Source organism: Acanthochromis polyacanthus, chromosome 1 (genome assembly GCF_021347895.1).
Source record: "Acanthochromis polyacanthus isolate Apoly-LR-REF ecotype Palm Island chromosome 1, KAUST_Apoly_ChrSc, whole genome shotgun sequence".
In the NCBI taxonomy this organism is placed as follows: domain Eukaryota; kingdom Metazoa; phylum Chordata; class Actinopteri; family Pomacentridae; genus Acanthochromis; species Acanthochromis polyacanthus.
The window spans coordinates 39,684,560-39,702,896 of record NC_067113.1 but is presented as its reverse complement, the minus strand read 5'-3'; the positions used below and the strand labels follow the sequence as shown (position 1 = coordinate 39,702,896).

The following is an 18,337-nucleotide window of genomic DNA, read 5'->3' as shown; positions in this document are numbered from 1 at the left end:
CTGGAGTGTTTTTGTTTTGTTTCTACGGATCCTTTTGTTCGTTTGCCTCTCAGGTTTTTTTATGAACCGGTTTATGAATCCTATTAAAGATCAACGTCATCACCAAGTGTCCCACTGTGTTCCAAAAGTTGGTTCTCCCCACATGTTTGATTGTTGGACACCAAACACTGGACATCACAACTAACACACCATCCCCACTGTGAAGCATGGTGGTGGCAGCATCATGATATGAAGCATGGCGGTGGCAGCATCATGGTGATTAAAGCATGGTGGTGGCAGCATCATGATGATTAAAGCATGGTGGTGGCAGCATCATGGTGATTAAAGCACGGCGGTGGCAGCATCATGATATGAAGCATGGCGGTGGCAGCATCATGGTGATTAAAGCATGGTGGTGGCAGCATCATGGTGATTAAAGCATGGTGGTGGCAGCATCATGATATGAAGCATGGCGGTGGCAGCATCATGGTGATTAAAGCATGGCGGTGGCAGCATCATGATGATTAAAGCATGGTGGTGGCAGCATCATGGTGATTAAAGCACGGTGGTGGCAGCATCATGTTTTTAATTCAACATAACAAAAACGCTGATGTTCCACTTAGAACAGTTAATATCAGGTGATACAAGACTTCAAGTACCAGAAAATGCTCTCTTCCCTCCATCTGTCCAAGAACTTTACTGCCGTATATGAAACAACAGAAGGTCATTATCCCAAATATATTTTTATTTTTTAGAATATGTAAATATCTATATGAATTTTAGACCTTTATGTTTGTGTTTAAAAAGGTTTGAATCCCTGATCTCTAATGACGCTGTGAACACTGGAGTTCTGCTGCAGGTGGAATAAACAAACACAAGTTTGTTCCCATGTGATCGGTGTTGGACCAATCAGAGAACAGCTGGATCAGGGAACAGGAAGTAGTCAGGAGAAGTCTGGAGAAACAGTTTCTTAGGTGGAACATGATGAACTGTTGACTGCAGGAGTGAAGTGAGTCCAGATGTGGTGACTTTAGTTCATTTTGTGTCTCTTTGTGGTCATTTTGTGTCTTTGTGGTCAATTTGTTGTCTAATTTTGGTAATTTGTGGTGATTTTGTGTCTCTTTGTGGTGATTTTGTGTGTTTGTGGTCCATTTGTTGTATAATTTTGGTAATTTGTGGTGATTTTGTGTCTCTTTGTGGTGATTTTGTGTCTTTGTGGTCATTTTGTGTCTTTTTGTGGTCATTTTGTGTATCTTTGGGATCATTTTATTGTCTGGTTTTGTTACATTGTAATGTGTTGTGGTGTCATTGTGTCTCTGTAGTTTTTTGTTTTTTTTTGCTTTGTTTTGTGTCATTGTGTTCATTTTGATTGTTGGGCTTCGCCAAACATTTCAACTCCTGCATCTTCAGTCGCCTCTCCTGGATCATCCGGTGGATTTCGGTTTCCCTCCTGCGGAGCTCCGACCTCTTCCTCTCAAACTGCTCTTTCAGCGGAATGACTTCGTGCGACTTGCGGTCTAAAACCGGACACAGCATGCAAACGAGCATGCTCCAGACGTTTGTCGTGAATCGTGCACATCCTCCCCTCCAGGTTCTCCACCGGATCCGTCAGCTGGTGTCTCTTCAGGCGTGACGCCGTCAGGTGGGGCTTCAGGTGAGCCTCGCAGTAGGAGGAAACACCAGGCAGGACCTCAGAGCTTTCATTTTGTTTTCAGTGCAGATGTCTCAGGGGACCTGTTTGGTAAAGTCCAAACTAAGTCAAACCTGCTCAACTTTGCAGCTGGGATTTTGTTTTTTATTTATGTTTGTTCCAAAACAATTTTCACTGTAGCTTTATGTTCGTAAACACATTTATAATGAATATAGCACTTTTTGTAATAATATTGTGTACATAAATACAATTATAGTATATATATATACTGTAGTTTTATGTCTATAAATGCAGTTTTATTAAATACTATATTTTCTAAATGGAGTTCTGTGTGTAAATAAATACATTTATGATAAATATAGTAACGTAATATTATTATTGTATCATTTTTATATATTATATTCTATTCTATTATTATTGTTATATTTAATATCTATATTCTATTATATTTAATATTTATATTCTTTTATTGTTACATATATTTATGTTCCATTATTATTATGTATAATATTTGTATTCTATTACCTATAGTATTTATGTTCTATTATCATATGTAATATTTATGTTCTGTTATTATTATATATAATATTTATATTTTTTAAAATAATTGTTGTATATAATATTTATATTCAAGACAAGATCAAGATCATTTGTCATTGTTTGCGACCCATCAACAAATAGGTTAACATTTTATTTGAAAAAGTCATTTTTGGAAAGTCAGCAGCTGCAGCAGATGGTGCACATTAATTCCTTCCATTTATTCTTAAATACTTACATTCTCTTAAATCCCCCCTGAGTTTGTCAGTAAGTGCTACAGTTCCTCTAATGGACACTAGATGGCGTACAAGTGGAGGGAATTCCTCCAACTTTCCTCTAGGAAGTCCACACAGATGTTTTGTTTTTTTTGGCAACAAATTGAGCATCAGCAGCTAATTTCATGTCTGCATTGAGAGTTAATCTTCCATTGAAACATCGTTAAGGCTTGAAGAAGGATCAACGTGGAGGTATTTTTCTTGAGTAGCAGGCGTTTCAGCCGTAGTGGTTGTTTTTAATGGGATCTTTTTGTCTTTGGTGTGCCAGTCAGACTAAAATACAAACATTTTTGGAAAGCTGTAGCAGAAATTCAATTCAATTTTATTCATTTAGCGCCAATTACAATTCAGATTGTCTCGAGACTCATATGCCTGAATCCCCAAAGCAAGCCCTAAGGCAACAGTGGCAAGAAAAAAATCCATTTATATGCAATTTTTTTTTCAGTTCCTCATTTACCTGAATGTCTATAGCAGAGGTGGAGAGTACAAAGTTAGCCTGACCCATAGAGACACAGTAGCTACAGTGATATTGGACTAAACCAGAATTATCCCTTAAGGGTAAGGTTTGTTTCCAGTGACAGTCAAGGGGTAAACCCAAACTTCAGGTTTAAAATGTCCCTTTAGAGATTGGTATGTCCAGCTTTCCAAGTATTTGTTAGTTCCAAACAACAACATAAAACTCAATTTGAGCCTTCCTCTCAGACAAGGTGGTGGTTCTGATTGGTCGGACTGGATTTGTTGTGATGGTTCTTATTCCTTTTCCGTACTCTCCGACTGGGAGTCGGTGTTTTTAGTGTCTTCGCCTTTGCTTTTTCCTTCCTTCTTGTCGTTCTCAGTCTCTGCTGTTCCCTGGAAGTCATGGTCGTAATCAGGGTTGGGGAGCTGCAGAGTGTCTGGCGTTGGACCAGGTGACCGGCGGTACTGGAACCGACCCAGGCCTCGCTTCCGTCGGCCCAGACCTTTGGGACTCGGCAGGCTGCGGACCGATGCTTTGGAGTTCTGCCTGGAGAACTGGAGTGAGAACTGACGCCCCCTTGGCCGGGGTGGCGGGTGACACGGGGTGTTGAGTGTCGTCCAGCGAAATTCTTTGGGGCCCAATTGAGTCGGAGAACAACAAACTACCGGGTCGTTCCTGGAAGTACAAGGAAAGGGTCAGACCAGAAGGGGAAGTTAGAGGAGGGTAAGGTAGGGCTGCTAAAATTTGGGTTATTTTTACAAACCTCTGAAGTCAAAACTGTAATGTGAGGACTTTAGTCATGAAAACCAACTAATCACCTTGGGGTGTCCAAGCCTGGTCCCTCCTCAGTGGGGGAATGGTCCAGACCATTCTGAGGTTTGTCAAGAGAATCCACATTGTAAGAAATGTCACCAAACAATGGTGGGCTGATGACCAGCTGAGGGAAAACGGTGGAGGGCGTACTTTCTGGTGAAGGTGGGTTGCTGCTGACCTCCCTTAAGGTTGACAGAGTGTCCATGGAAGGTGGGGGCAAGTCGTCCGAACCCGTATTGATCCTGGATTGGGTTTAAATGAAATTGATTTGGACAGTGGACAATTTTGCCCGATGGTGTTACTGTTGATCTGAAATTTATAAACCAAATGTATAGCTAATACCTGTCATAAGGTACATGTGTTATAGACGCACCGATACCTGAGGTCTGGGAAAAAGCTGCCAGCGGCGTCACTGCTGTGTCGCTTGAAAATGGGCCGAGGAGGTCGGAGGTCAGGTGGTTCCTGAACGCTGAGCAACCGGCGGACTCGACCGAGAACCTGCAGACATTTAAAAAGTGACTACAAGAAAGGTAAATGTGTTTCTATTCCAACTGATTGGAATTGCACTAGCCTTCCAGTTATTTTTAAGATCATTTTCAGTTTGTGTTGTTTAGGCGCAACTTTTACAAAGGTGCAAGATTCTGACCAAAAATACAGCATTAATATAGCAAACAACTGAATGCCATGTAAAGATATAGTGGATTAAATGTGTTTTTAGTAGAGAATGAAGTTATACTCCCTCGTTATGTGATGTCATCAGTTTATCTGCGCTATGTTTCCACATTTTAGGGCATATTAATGCACGTGAGTCCCTCCAGTTGAAACTGTTCATCTGTTAAGGAGTTTTGGAAGTATATTTGTCAAATTAAAAGGTATGGCATATTTGAGGAGGTTAGAAGCAGAGTGGTCTAACCAACAAAACTTCTGAGTTCTATACAATTTCTCTAATAGTTTATGGTCTAGACTTTAGCAGCAAAATGGTCTAACTTACAACGCAAATGTAGCGTTACAGTGGAATATTAGACCATTCTTGAAAGCACAAAACTCTCAACCCATTTTTCTCAATAACTAAGAAAATGGATCAGACCACTCTGCTTCCAAACCCTTATTGTCCAAGATGTTTACAAAGTGATCCAGAATTACAGAAAAATTTTCCAGAAATGATCTAAAATGATGAAAATGTTTTCAGAATGACATGAAAATAGTCTAAAAAGACTGGAAAATTATCCAAAATCAGTCAGAATTTCTTTCAAAGGATTAAAAATGATCCAGAATGACCTCAGGATACTTTAAAAATCATCCAAAGTGACTCAAAATTTGTCCAAAATGACTTGAAAATTGCAGAAAATTTGTCCAGAATAACAGAGAAGTTGTCAGAAATGACAAAAATCTTCCCAAAATGACTCAAAAAATGTTCAAAATTACCTAAATCTGTTCGGAAAGAACTGAGAATTATTTAAAGTGACTGAAAACTTGCAGAATGACATGAGGGGGTTAGAAGCAGAGTGGTCTAACCCACAACCCAATTACAGCATTACAGTGGAATGACCATTCGTGAAAACACAAAACTTTAAACCCGTTTTACTCACAAACTACAGAAAGTGGGTCAGACCGCTCTGCTTCCAAACCCTTCATTTAAATAAAAATATTTGTGGCTTCTTCCAAATTTTTGTACACTTATAAAAGGATAGATAAAATTTGTAACAACCAAAATAAAACCTATCTTCAGCAGAAATTAATTTGCTCCTTAAGACTCCAAAGTGCAGAATCTAAAGAGGTTGTTTCTGAGGTTCAGGAGTTACGAACTGAAAGGGTTTTATTAATAACCACAAGGTGGCGCTACTCATGCTAGAAGGTATCAATCAGCAGTTTTGGTGCCAATCTGCCTATAAGAGTAATAAAAACTGCCGTACCGACTCTTGACGTCGAGCTAAAATGGAATCTTGTTGCCGTAGACGACTCTCGCTGCCGTCAACATCGTCAAACTGCAGGATGTCAGAGAGTCTGGAAGAAACGTTTAGCGAAAGTTTAGCATTGTGCAAATGGAACTACTCAAAATCCAACTAATTTACCAAAAAAATGACTCCTTCTCCTTAACGATATTGAAGAATGTCCCCTCTAGAGGACTGTAGGCGTAATACAAGAGTTGGAAGTTACCAGTTTAAAGTCGCTATCAAACGTATTAGCACTAAACAGAACTAAAAATTCAGATGAACTCCCAATGTACCAGTAAACCTAGCCACAGTATAAATAAAAACAAAAATGTCAACCCCATGTCAGTGGTTGAGCCGAGGAACGATGGGATGCAGTAATCTGCAGCAGCCAGAGTGTAGGGCGGCCGAGCATCACAGTCATTCCAGTACATGTCTTTGGTCATGTGAGGCAGGTTCATGTGCATCTCGTCCACTGCCAGCAGAGACACCTGAAGAAAAAAACAGTAGGAGGTGAGAAAATAACTATTCTAGAGAAGCTTCTGTTTTAGGAAAAGATTAAACCCAATCAAAGAGACTCGTTTTTACTGCATGGCCAAGAAAAGGAACGAATAAAACATTAAAGCAGCTCTCAACTTGGCGGGGAAATCCTGTATCATCTCTAATTTTATAATCATAGTTCTGAGATTCTTGTTTATGATCAATAAAACAAACTTATTTAGTATTTGGGCATCTTTGGCTGCTGACCTGAAGGTTCCTGTCAATGATCCAGTTTGCCTCGAAGTCGTCGTCGTCTTCCCCGAAAGGGTTGATCAGCTGTTCCGCTACCTGGCGACAAAACATGTGGAATTCAGTCACTCTGAAAGGTTTGACTCTTTAGCTCATTAGCTTGTTAGCTCTTCAGTTTGCAAACTAGCTTGTTGGTGGCAAAGCGAAGTTCCAAACTACCAGCCCTCAAACTGTATTTAGCTCATTATCATTAGAGCTAAGCTACATGCTAGGTTGTATTTTCCAAACTGTGTGAAAATGAAGATGGGTTTTAAGTTTAACTGGAACATATTTCTACATTGGGAAGCCGAGCCAGTTACTATGGTTTCAGTTGCCACCATTGCTTGCTAATTAGCTCCTAGTCGTAGTTACCACTTGTGGCCACAGATGTCACTGTTGTCACCGCTCAGCAACATTTGGCATAATCTGACTTTTCTGCATTGTTGAAACGGCTTTTTGCACATTCAAAGAGTCAATATGTCCCACACTTTACAGGCCAGATGTACACATTCATGTTCCTAAGAGGATGAACTGTGTTTACTTTAACGTTTTTCTTTCACTGAGGGCAAACTTTAAATCTTTACTCTCACTGTTTGTGTTCTGACTCTGAGGCTCATTGAGAATTTGTGGCTCGTATCCACCAAGCAGTTTATGGTAACTTTATATGTTGTGTTATTAATAAAACACGATAAGGTCAAGAGATGAAAAACAGGTCGACCACACACCAACTCATGTCCTTCAATCTGAAAACAGGATAGAAGAGCGATACTCTGATATATTTGTTAGAAACTAGAAGAAGCTATTAAAGGGTTAAAACAACAAATATAATTCACCTCTTAAATAATTAAATAACAACTCATTTGCATATTTTTTGGTTTTACAATGAACCTACTAAGATACGTATTATATGATTCTTTATACTTTACATAATTCATTTAAAAAATATCATGAAATTATCATTATTAATTATAAATATGACATAAATTTTTCAAAATTTTGCATAACTGAATTGTTCTATTTTTGTTGTCCAACTCAATTAATAATATATGACTTACAAAATTCTTAAAAATGTATGGAATTAGTTATTTTTGTTTTACAGTGAAGTATTAAAAAATGAATAATAAAATTTTGTAAATTTTACATAACTTATGTGCACATTTATTGTTTAACAGTAGAACTACTTAAGTATTAATTATAAAAGGCTTTAATTTTAAGATAATAAATTGGATTTCTTTTGTTTGACGTGAACGTACTAAAATATAAATGACAAAATTCTCGATATTTTTGCATAATTTGAATTTTTTGTTTTAAAAATCTTAAACTGTGAACAAAAGTCTTCAACAAAAATGTACATCATTATTTTGTATTTTTATTTTATTGTGAAACTACTAAAATATAAATAAGATTCTTGAAATTTTACGTAACGAATTTTGTATTTTTTTTTTCATTTTAAAGGGAAAGTACTAAAACATATAATTTGAATATTCTCCACATATTTACAATAATCATTTTTGTAACGTTTGTTTGCTTTAAGGGAAAACTACTAAAACATAATTAGAAAATTCTTGAAATTTTACTTCATGAATTTGTTATTTTTTGTTTTAAAGGAAAGTACTGAAACATATAATTAGAAAATTCTTAAAATTTTACAATATTTGACATTTTTTGTTTTGCGGAGAAGGTATGACACGATGACTAGTAAAACTATTTTAATTTTTTACGGAATTAACAAGCAAGTTTTTACTTTTACCGTGGAACTACTGAAGTATTCATTGATAAATTCTTGATATTTTAAACAATTATTCTGCATAGGTTTTGTTTTAGAGTAAATATGAATTCTAAAATATATTGAACTTTACCTTTTCTGGTTCCTACAATTCTTTTTCATCATTTCACAATTTACATTTACAGCTAATAAGTTGCTAATATTTCAGAGAGCTGATTACATGATTCAAACGTCCATTCAGCTGCAGAAATAGGTTAATCAGAAGTTTTCTGACCTTCAGCCAGCCGGCGTAGAAGAAGAACTGCAGCAGGGTGAAGACGGGGACGTAGAGGTCCAGGTCGTGGCCTTTTTGTTCCTGGGCGGGGTCCAGAAACTGTCGACCAATCAGACAAGCGAAGAAGAAGGTGTAGACGGCCAGAGTGACGACCTGAAGAGACGAACAGACGGAGGTTTGTTGGGATGTTTCCTGTCTTTGTGTGGGAGATTCAGAGCTCTGATTCGGTTACAGTGATGATCCCTGATGTGATTACGAGTCTTAAAGAGGTTACCGCGACCGACCACTGACCTGAGTGTAAACCAGCGGGATACCGACCCAGTCATAGCCGAACAGAGTCGCACACCAGGTTCTGAACTGATTCATCTCCTACAGAGAGACAGGAAACAGAAGATTTTCAATTTCTGTGATTCTGGAATTCAACAGGATGATTGGAAAACGAGTCTGAGGGTTAGAAGAACCAAACACAACAACAGCGATGCTTTCTTGACTTTACGTTCATCTTATTCACCACTAGAGTCACATAAAAACACAGAAATGAAATGTTAGTTGAGGTAAATAAACTCAATTAAACTAACACAATTATTTGTGAACTAGTCATGATGATTTCTACACAGCCTGTGGAAACCTGATTTTGTCGTCAACAGGGTGGTAACAGTTCTAGAGCTTGAAAGATTTGGGTTTTCATCAGAATGTGACACTAGCTGTGTTTTCAGAATGAATCTTTGGAGAAAAACAGGCGTATGAAGTATTATATGAGGAAAAAAAGTCAATGGAAACATCAAAAATTAGAAAAACACATCACCAGTTTCACAAAAAATTTGGACTTTCAGTTGTGTTTTGACTTTTTTCCTAAAATAATTGATGGTTAGACTTCTGGTTGTTACGTGACAAAATCGTAACTCCAAACTTTCTCTCGGTTAAATTATTGGTGGCTTTCAAATGCAGGAACTCAGAGCAGACATCAGGTGGTGCCAACCCTTTTAGTTTCCATTAAGGTGTAGAAACCAACAACTTCATCGCAACCCTAACTCCACTACCGGACGTAACTCCAGTTCATCAATGAAGGATTGTTATGTTGGTTTCTGATGATATTACAGAGAAGAAGATGTCTACTGGGGAATGAAACCTATCGTTTTCTCCAACTTAAACCAATTGGTGTTGAGTTGGTATGTTCTTCTTCCCTGAACGAGGTTCTACTGGGACGGTTCCTGCAGTGGAAACCAACTTGACTTTTCCTAAACAACCCACCGTTTCTTCTTAGCAAGCTTATCCGTTGCTACATAAGAAAATTTCATGTTTTGTAGTTTAATGTTGCAGAAACGTAAGAAAACTCCTGCTGTTGGTGAAAGTTGTTTCTGCATAAAATTTAAAATTTAGCTAAAACTTTACATCAGCATCTCGGGCTTTAATTGGTTTTGCTGGGTGTGTTACGTTGAGGATGTTCTGCAGGTCGATGCTGTCCTGAATTCGTCCTTCCTGTCGCGCTTTGGAAGCCAAGTTGGAGAACCAGACGACAGGAATCCAGTACTTCAGGTGAGGAGATCGAATGTTCTCAAAGACCTTCCTCTCCTCAGGAGTCATGAAACCTGTGGAAACGGATTATAACAGGACTTGTTGGGAAGAAGTTTGGTAAGTTTGCTTAATGTTCTTCAAGAATATCTGATACTTTCTAAGGTCCATTAGGTAGATTTTTTAAGAAGTGTTGAGTGGAACTGTATTTTAGGGATTCAGCAGAAACATGTCAAACAAAAGATGGTAAAATCATCTTCATCTTTCTTGAAATTGTCTAAACATTGTGAAACCTGTTTAAGGTGTGTTATATGAAATGAAAATGATATGAAAAAGTGCAACTTTCTCCAACAAAAGTCCCTAAAATGAAATGAATACTTATTTTTAGGCACTCTATTGAAATTCAACATAAGCGAGAATCCAGACCACTTGTTTTAATATAAGTCAGTTTATGTATATCTGTATTTTTTTGTGTATTTTTATTTAGTGTATTGATACTGATTTCTTTTTAAATCCTACATATATATCCATATTATTTTCTACTTTCACTTTACCAACATCAGTCAGTTTCTGTCCTTTTTCTCTTTAAATGCCAGTTTGTTGACATGGTATCACGGTTGTTTGTTACTAAATAAAACATAAAACTGCAATACTTTCCATAAAATAAAAGCTAAACAGATTTTTTTCTATCGTCCCAGTCGGTGATATTTCAGTGATTACTTGCAGCTTTGATTGATTCTGTTGGACTCTATATTGACTCGACTTTTCTCAGTTTAATGTTCTTGCAGAAATGAAGCTTCTATGCTTTTATTCTAGACATTTGGTTGTTGCTGAAGGATCTGAGGTCATTGCTGCTGCAGCTGAGTCCTGCTCTAATTGGTCGATAATGAGCCAATCCCTGGGGTCGTATCAGCCTGTTACAGGAAGGACAAAACCGAGAAGGAAGGTCCTGAACTCTGTCTGACTTTTACCACTTAGCTGCATAATATCATAGTTAAGATGTCATTTTTTAACCCTAATGCAACCTTAGAGATATTTTTGTCCTTTTTATTGATAATTTTGGCAAATATGTGTATTGCTTGCAGAAAATAGCCCCTATAATACATTAATACTACACAAAAAAAGCACATTTAGGACCTGAAAGACAAAAATGTTCCCATAAAAATCCATTAAAACGGTTATTTTATGATCTCCATGATAAAACACGACCTATTTCAAATATTTAATGACTTCTTAGTATGTAATATATACAAAAAAATATTTTTTTCATTTTTTTCAGAGAAAAACGACTGTCACTTACATAAAGTTTAAAAATAAAAGTGTTTAATGGATTAAAATCCTTAATAGTGGATGAATATGTGGTGGTTATGATCAGAACTGATGTTGGTTTAAGAAATTTTCAGTGAAAGCACAAAATAATATTGATGTATAATATTTTAATGTCAGGTTTTTTTCTTTAAGGACCTTAATGTTGATGTACACTAGGCTGGGATAATAACAAGAACAAAGAAATCCCCATCGATATTAACAAGTGCATGTAAAACAGTACATTTTCTATGTTTTTAATTCAAAAACAACGGTGACACCATGTAAACAAACTGGTACTTAAACTGTTGAAATCCTAAATAATGGATGAATATTTTTTTAATCCGGACTGATGTTGGTTAAAAATGACTCAGTGTAAGGGTATACTATTAATATCTAGTGTTTTCTGTGGATGTTTTTGTCCTTAAGGTCGACTGTGTGACTGTTAGGATCGATGCTAACCTGCCTCCACCACGTGCTCCATGGTCGGGAAGCGTTTGCAGACGGCCGTGCTGACGGATCTGAAGATGAGCAGCGATGTCAGATTAACGTAACGAACCAGCGTCCGGCGCAGCAGCCGGCCATATTCATCTTTACCCTGAACACAGCTGGGAAAGGCAGGAGACAGATAGAAAACTGTTTAAAGTTCATGGTAAATACCGACCAACCACCCATGAACCACTTGACGCTAACACCTGAGAAAATGTAGTTCTAGTGTTCACCAAGTAAACATTACATTCAAATAATTAAAGACTGACTAAGAGGCAGAGACAGTTTTCTTAAACAAAGAAGTTCGATGGGTTTCAAATTGAGAGCAATCAACCTCAGTTCACTAATTACAGCTTGTTGCCTGTAGCAGGCAATCTTTCTGTAGTTCCTGTCTTTACCTGTAGAGGGCAGTCTTTCTATAGTTCCTGTCTTTACCTGTAGAGGGCAATCTTTCTGTAGTTCCTGTCTTTACCTGTAGAGGGCAGTCTTTCTGTATTTCCTGTCTTTACCTGTAGAGGGCAGTCTTTCTATAGTTCCTGTCTTTACCTGTAGAGGGCAGTCTTTCTGTATTTCCTGTCTTTACCTGTAGAGGGCAGTCTTTCTATAGTTCCTGTCTTTACCTGTAGAGGGCAGTCTTTCTGTATTTCCTGTCTTTACCTGTAGAGGGCAGTCTTTCTGTAGTTCCTGTCTTTACCTGTAGAGGGCAGTCTTTCTGTAGTTCCTGTCTTTACCTGTAGAGGGCAGATCAGAGAATGTAAAGGTACCTGGAGATGTGGAACATGAGTCTATCAGGCCAGGGCAGATTAACGAACTGATTCCACCATCGATTCACCACCAGAGTCACATAGAAACCTGGAAACACCAAAAGAGAATGTCAGTTCAGGTAAAAAAACGAATTAATAGAACAGACTGAGAGTAGAGTATCAGCGTAGTATAGTTTAGTAGAGTAGTAACATGTAACATATAACATAGTATATTTTAGTGTAGTATTGTCTAGCATAGTGTAGTTTAATATAGTACAGTACAAGTACAGTGTACATATAATTGAGTATAGTGTAGTTCAAATATAGCACAAGTATTAACTAGTATACCTATAGTGTGTGTATGTTGGTGATTTCTTTACATGTCACAAAGTTTACAATACAACTTGTAGAAACATGATTTACAAAAACAACAAAAAACCTAATTTTACAGGGTCGTAACAATTCTGGCTTGACACAAACTGGAGGTGAAGTTCGAAAAAATTAGGATTGTATTATAAAGTGAGACACCTGCCGTGTTCTCATTATTTATTTTTATGCAAAAGCATGCAGAAAGGTTCCATAAATATGAATGGAAACTTCAAAATTTGAAGACAATTCTCCAGTTTTGCAAAACATTGGGGAAATTTTCATTGTATCCTGAGGTCTTTTCAGGTCAAATTATTTGAATAAAGACTATTTAGTTTTTCCAGTTTGTTATTTGCCTAATAGATAACAATAGAACTTTTACTTTGAAACATGTTTTGACAGGTTTCTCAAATTTTTATGACTGGTGGTCTAATAAATTTGTTAAGTACTGTAGATATTCCCCAGTACTTCCTGATCAAACTAATCCTTCCAAACTCCCTCTGGATGTCTGAGCTCTTAGTCTTTTATCTGCAATCTTTCAGATGTTGCCTGAAACAACTCTACAGCTAAACTCCATCTAGATGTTGTTTTGTCTGTTTTGTTATTTTAACCACAGTTAATGACTCTCTCCTTCTTTTTGTCTTTCAGAAACTCTGGATTGAAGTGAAAAAAAGGTTGTTTTTAAATCAACAAAACTCTACAGATGTGTACACATCGAAACATCCAGCTCCTGAACCGGAGAGATGAGCTCCACAAACACTCAGCTGCTTTTAACTTCCTCTGCTCTTTAATGATCTGTTTCCATTAGCAGGCTGCTAATGAGGCAACCCAACACCCGTCTGTCCGTCTGTCTGCCGAGGCAGGAAGTACAGTTCCAGTTAGATTTCAGCTCTTTAGCTTTTATGGCCTTCGAGTGGTTTTAAATCTCTCACCATTTACAGTAGAACCAAACATCCATCCGTCTGTCAGTGACGGAGTGTTAAGTCGTTTTATTCCCAGAGGACTAATATTAACTGGACTCCTGCTGCCTTTATGACCTCAATTAAGGTCCGTCTACATGATTCCACAGTAAGGGCGTTACCAGGAACAAACCACAACTTGTCAAAAAGAACATAAAGATTTTTCAGGCATTTGCAAAAAATATGTTTAGATGAGACTTTTGGGAGAACATCCTCTGGATGAGTCAATGGTGGAACTTTCTGGAAGACATGAGTGAGGGTTACATCTGGTGTAAAACTAATAGTGTATTCCACCAGAAGAACATGATACCAGCAGTGAAACATGGTGGTGGTAGTGTGATGGTTGGAGGACCTGAACGACTTGTCATAATTAACAAAGCCATGAATTCTGCTCTCTATCAGCTGGAGAATATCCACCATCAGTTCATGACCTAAAACTCAACACAAATGGGTTCTGCAGAAAGACAATGACCCAAAACTACACAAGGAAATCCACCTCTGAGTGACTGAAAAGGAACAAAATTAATTTTTGGAGTGGCCGAGTCAAAGTCCTAATTTGAATCCAAATGAGATACTGTGGAAAGACCTTAAAAGGAGAATACTGAATTTCCCTTTGGGGATGAATAAAGTGATTCTGATTCTGATTCTGATTCTTTATTAATAATGACACTTCAAACCTCCACCAACCTGAGAAGTCTGTACGATTAGGAGTGAAATATGGGGAGATAACTAGACAGCTAATGAGATGGATAATGATGGTGTTTTCTCTGCCATTAGCAGCCTGTTATGTAATGTTTCAGTATCTGGAGAGAATCTGTGGGGGTTTGTTTTTATCTTATGTAACTCAAACATCGAAACATGTCCTTAAACTTAGAGACAGACTTGTATAAAATCATATATAAGGACATCTAGAAATCACAACAGGTTAAAGCATAACAAAGCTAACATCACACTATTAGTTTTAACGTTGTCGATGCTAATTACTTTAACAGGATGCTAGTTCTTGTGTGATGCATAAACATCAGGTGTGTTATATGCCCATCCTCCATCCCAACATCCACACCTTCATATTACTACAGAAAAAACACACTTCTTACAGCATCGCCGCTTCATGTTACAATGCGGAACTGAGTATTCCTTAACAATAATAAAAAATTATTTCAAAAATTATATAATCATTCATCAATGTCAGAAAAATGCATTTTTTCAGTGTTTTTTTTAACATTATAACGTATGTAATATAGTATAAGTATAGTGTACTATGGCAGTGTATAGTCAATAAACATACCCAGGACGAAAGTGACTGGAATCTGCTCGGCGTATTTATCACAGTACCTAGAAAGTTTCTCAAACAATCTCTTCTGGTCATTGGAGAGGGCAAATCTGGAGGACAAAGGACACAATTGTCACAAACATCTACAAAGTTCTTCAACTCCTTCATAGTAATTCTGAAAGACCTGCAGTTCCTCTAATTACCACTAGGTGCTGCTCTGAGAAAACGGTAAACCCCAATTAATTAATTAATAATGAAGTTATTTTATGTAATTATTCTAAAGATGAAGACCTATTAATAAACATCTCTGTGGTCTTTTTAACGAACATCTCTACATCATGGACTGTCCTATGACGGCATCCACATGTTGCTGAAATCAGCCACATCTTAATTATTAAAACTTTAAACCTGAATACAATTTAAACAAGTGAATGATATAAAGCTTAACCTCCTGTAAAGTTATCATTAATGGGAAAACTAGCTGTAGAGGCTAAAACTGTTTTGCTGCAAGGGTGTTCTTTCAGCTGTAAAGTTGGACATTTTAACATGGAAGTCTATGGGGATTGACTTAGTTTTGGAGGCAGCCTCTAGTGGACATTTGATGAACTGCATCACAACTTTAACATATTCAACATTGTCAACAACAACCTCAAGTGTAACAACCTCAAGTGTAGCAACCTACCACACTGAAAACTTCAGGTTTTTCCCAAACTTTTCATGAATGAACCATTTTAATGGCAGTCCACCAAAACAAACTCCTTTGTTGCTGTTTTGAGTCAATGCATCCTGATCTTAGCCACGCAAGATACAACTGTGATTGTTTTAACATTTGATGCACATCGTGGGTCAAGAGACAGTTTTCCATGGAATTTGAGTCACTTTTGACCCATGTTATGCATCAAAGGGTTAAAGAAAGACTAAAACCATTGTAGAATCATTATTTGGTGCAGTCAGGCCATTCTACACAGCAATGGATAATGGTCTGGCAATGGCAAAGTGATCCCAAAAAATCTCAATAAACATCAATAGGATAAGAGAAATTTGATATTTTAGTTTAAAATAGTGATCTAGAAGGAGGCGGATCTTATGAGATATACTATAACCAGCCACTAGAGGGCAACGTCATATTTTAGCTTCATTCTTGGGATGTCAGCCACCTTTATTTACTATATTATGGTTCTTTTAGAGTGGAGAAACAACGTGAAAATGATTGTTTTTTTGTTAATAATACCAGATTTTGTTCGATCCAAACCTGCCATGAGCTGGTGTGTGAGTGTGTCGGACCTGTAGACGAGGCTGAGGATGGTGTAGAGCAACACAAAGAGGATGAACTCTCGGTACAGCAGCTTGTAGATGCTTCCTCTCCAGCGCAGCAGCAGCCGGTGGAAGCTGAAGAAGGTGGCGTTGGCGACTTTACTGGAATAAGTGACGGTCATCCTGAAACCGTCCGACCTGAGGGGGTCCAACAAGTTTCACATGATTTCCTGCTCACAGTCCGGATAATTAACACTATTATGACATCATGAACGAAAAACAGATCATTGTTGTTGTCTTTTAGATGTTTACTCACAGTAAAATGTCTCTGTTTCGTCCTCACTGCTGCTTTTCATCAGGCTTCTGCTTTCCTGGCAGCTAAATGCCAACCTCCCTCTCTCTCTCTCCCCCAGCCTCTCTCTCCAATGCGCTCTCGCCCACCATGAGGCAGTCTGGTTGCCCAGTAATGCCAGAAAGCTCACACACTGTTCACCGCTACATCGATGAGCTAAATGTAGTTCAGCTGTGTGTGTGTGTTAGCATAGCTAGTGGTGAAGGTAAACATGTAAAAACAGAAACAGTCAGCCACAACATGATGTCATAGCAGTAAATAGCTACAACCAATCAGATGGAGGCAAAGTGACTTTATTTAGGTTGAACTTTTCAGTGTCATCCAACAGCCGTCATGTTTGTTTTAATTAACACACAGCAGCACAAATTAAAATTATTGAAATTAAAAACATTTTTTTACTAGTTAGGTGAAATTTTTTTATGTTGTGATTAAAGGAGTGTCTTCGAGTTTAATGAAATATCTTAGATAAAAAAAATTGCTGCTTTGTGACCCAGATGTACGCTAGTAAAGGGGCCATAAACTAGCTTGTTTCTTGCTAGCAGGCTAACATTAGCATGCAGAGACTGATATAATGCTGTGGAATTTACTTTAAATATAAATTTATGTTCATTATAAGACCATTTAAATGCATTAAATGACAGATATGTTGTGACACATATAGCATTTATTGATGTATATTAGCGCTTTTGTTAATTCTGTAGCCACTAGCATAAACTTTACATCCCCTTTCTGTTTTGATTTAGTATTTAAAGGTTAAATATTATAACTTTTTTTCAAAGTTTTAGCTGGACAAGTACTGATTTCTCTATTTTTTTTTTGTAGAAACTCAATAAAATTCTTACTAGCTTGTGCAGGTATGAGGTTAGCTAGTTGTTTGGGGATTTAAGGAATGACAGTAGCAGGTGTTTTTGCAGCTTTTATGTTTCACTTCAAAATTTTTAAGACACAGAAAATGCTTTTTTGATGATGATTTACAAAAGAGAATAATTTAAAACATGGATTAAAAAGGACACATTTAGCACGAGGCTCCACCTGGTGGAACAGCAAAATACTGCAGCTAATCTACAGTCCATTTTTTTTACATGCCTGTCCATCATTTTCTGCATTACTGGTTAATATATTTTTAATTATTTGAATTATTATCGGCTATAATCAATGAAATGATAATCTGTTACATCTCAAGTTCAAGTTCAAGACCTTTATTTGTCACAAACTCATACAGAGTATAAGGCGCAGTGAAATGTATTCAGCACCTATTCTCGACCAAAAACAGTAATAATAAAAACTGATAAAAATATGCAAGAAATAAATATATATACAGACATACAGATATATAGAAACAAGCAAAAATAAAAGTGTCAGATAATGGGGAAAAAACATCAATATGTATTTTTTTCTTTAAAATGAAGTTATAATTGTTGTTTTCACTTTAGTCCCACAGATATGAAGCAGAGTGAGACCTCTTCATATAGTTTTACTGTCTGTGTTTTGCTCCAGGAAATGACGCAGTTGACAGCTCCTGATCAGACCCATAGACATAATAAAGAGTAGACGCCGCATGGACCGCTACTGCCTATTGGGACTGACGAGCGGTGGGGCCGCCATCTTGGTCCGGTCAGCCGCTCCACTCAGCGCTGTTTGACAGCGCATTTAATCCATCTTTACTCTGAATA

At 37.4% G+C, this 18,337-nt stretch overlaps 1 protein-coding gene and 1 long non-coding RNA gene across 8 annotated transcripts; one reads left to right on the top strand and one right to left on the bottom strand.

Annotated features, from left to right (window-relative positions):
• Positions 1-2,743: 2,743 nt before the first annotated feature.
• Positions 2,744-16,906, bottom strand: LOC110964497 (bestrophin-3). 5 transcript variants are annotated; one of them, XM_022213255.2, is made up of 15 exons: positions 16,629-16,905; positions 16,343-16,510; positions 15,074-15,168; positions 12,482-12,569; positions 11,691-11,836; positions 9,846-10,000; positions 8,703-8,780; positions 8,412-8,564; positions 6,391-6,471; positions 5,983-6,134; positions 5,626-5,716; positions 4,086-4,210; positions 3,863-3,954; positions 3,718-3,770; positions 3,451-3,574 (listed from the first exon to the last, which is right to left on the bottom strand). In XM_022213255.2, exons 2-14 carry the CDS (start codon positions 16,492-16,494, stop codon positions 3,745-3,747), a joined length of 1,434 nt encoding a protein of 477 aa, XP_022068947.1. In that variant the 5' UTR covers positions 16,495-16,510; positions 16,629-16,905; the 3' UTR covers positions 3,451-3,574; positions 3,718-3,744. The 5 variants fall into 5 exon arrangements, with proteins under 5 accessions (XP_022068944.1, XP_022068945.1, XP_022068947.1 ...); XM_051948143.1 differs by having other exon boundaries at positions 4,092-4,210; positions 16,629-16,904; XM_022213252.2 differs by having other exon boundaries at positions 2,744-3,574; positions 3,718-3,954; positions 16,629-16,897.
• Positions 4,105-14,429, top strand: LOC110964499 (uncharacterized). 3 transcript variants are annotated; one of them, XR_007941901.1, is made up of 6 exons: positions 4,138-4,242; positions 4,502-4,516; positions 8,418-8,586; positions 9,864-10,043; positions 11,658-11,880; positions 13,475-14,429. It is a non-coding gene; the product is annotated as an uncharacterized LOC110964499 (long non-coding RNA). The 3 variants fall into 3 exon arrangements; XR_007941896.1 differs by lacking the exon at positions 4,502-4,516 and having other exon boundaries at positions 4,105-4,242; XR_007941907.1 differs by lacking the exon at positions 4,502-4,516 and having other exon boundaries at positions 4,105-4,242; positions 9,852-10,043.
• Positions 16,907-18,337: the final 1,431 nt, after the last annotated feature.

Excerpts from the sequence above, each read along its gene's own strand:
- LOC110964497 (XM_022213252.2), bottom strand. The coding sequence starts at position 16,494 with ATGACCGTCACTTATTCCAGTAAAGTCGCCAACGCCACCTTCTTCAGC. Across the intron at positions 8,565-8,702 it reads TCCCGCTGGTTTACACTCAG|GTCGTCACTCTGGCCGTCTA; the intron begins GTCAGTGGTCGG and ends TCGTCTCTTCAG. Across the intron at positions 4,211-5,625 it reads TAGCTCGACGTCAAGAGTCG|GTTCTCGGTCGAGTCCGCCG; the intron begins GTACGGCAGTTT and ends AAATGTCTGCAG.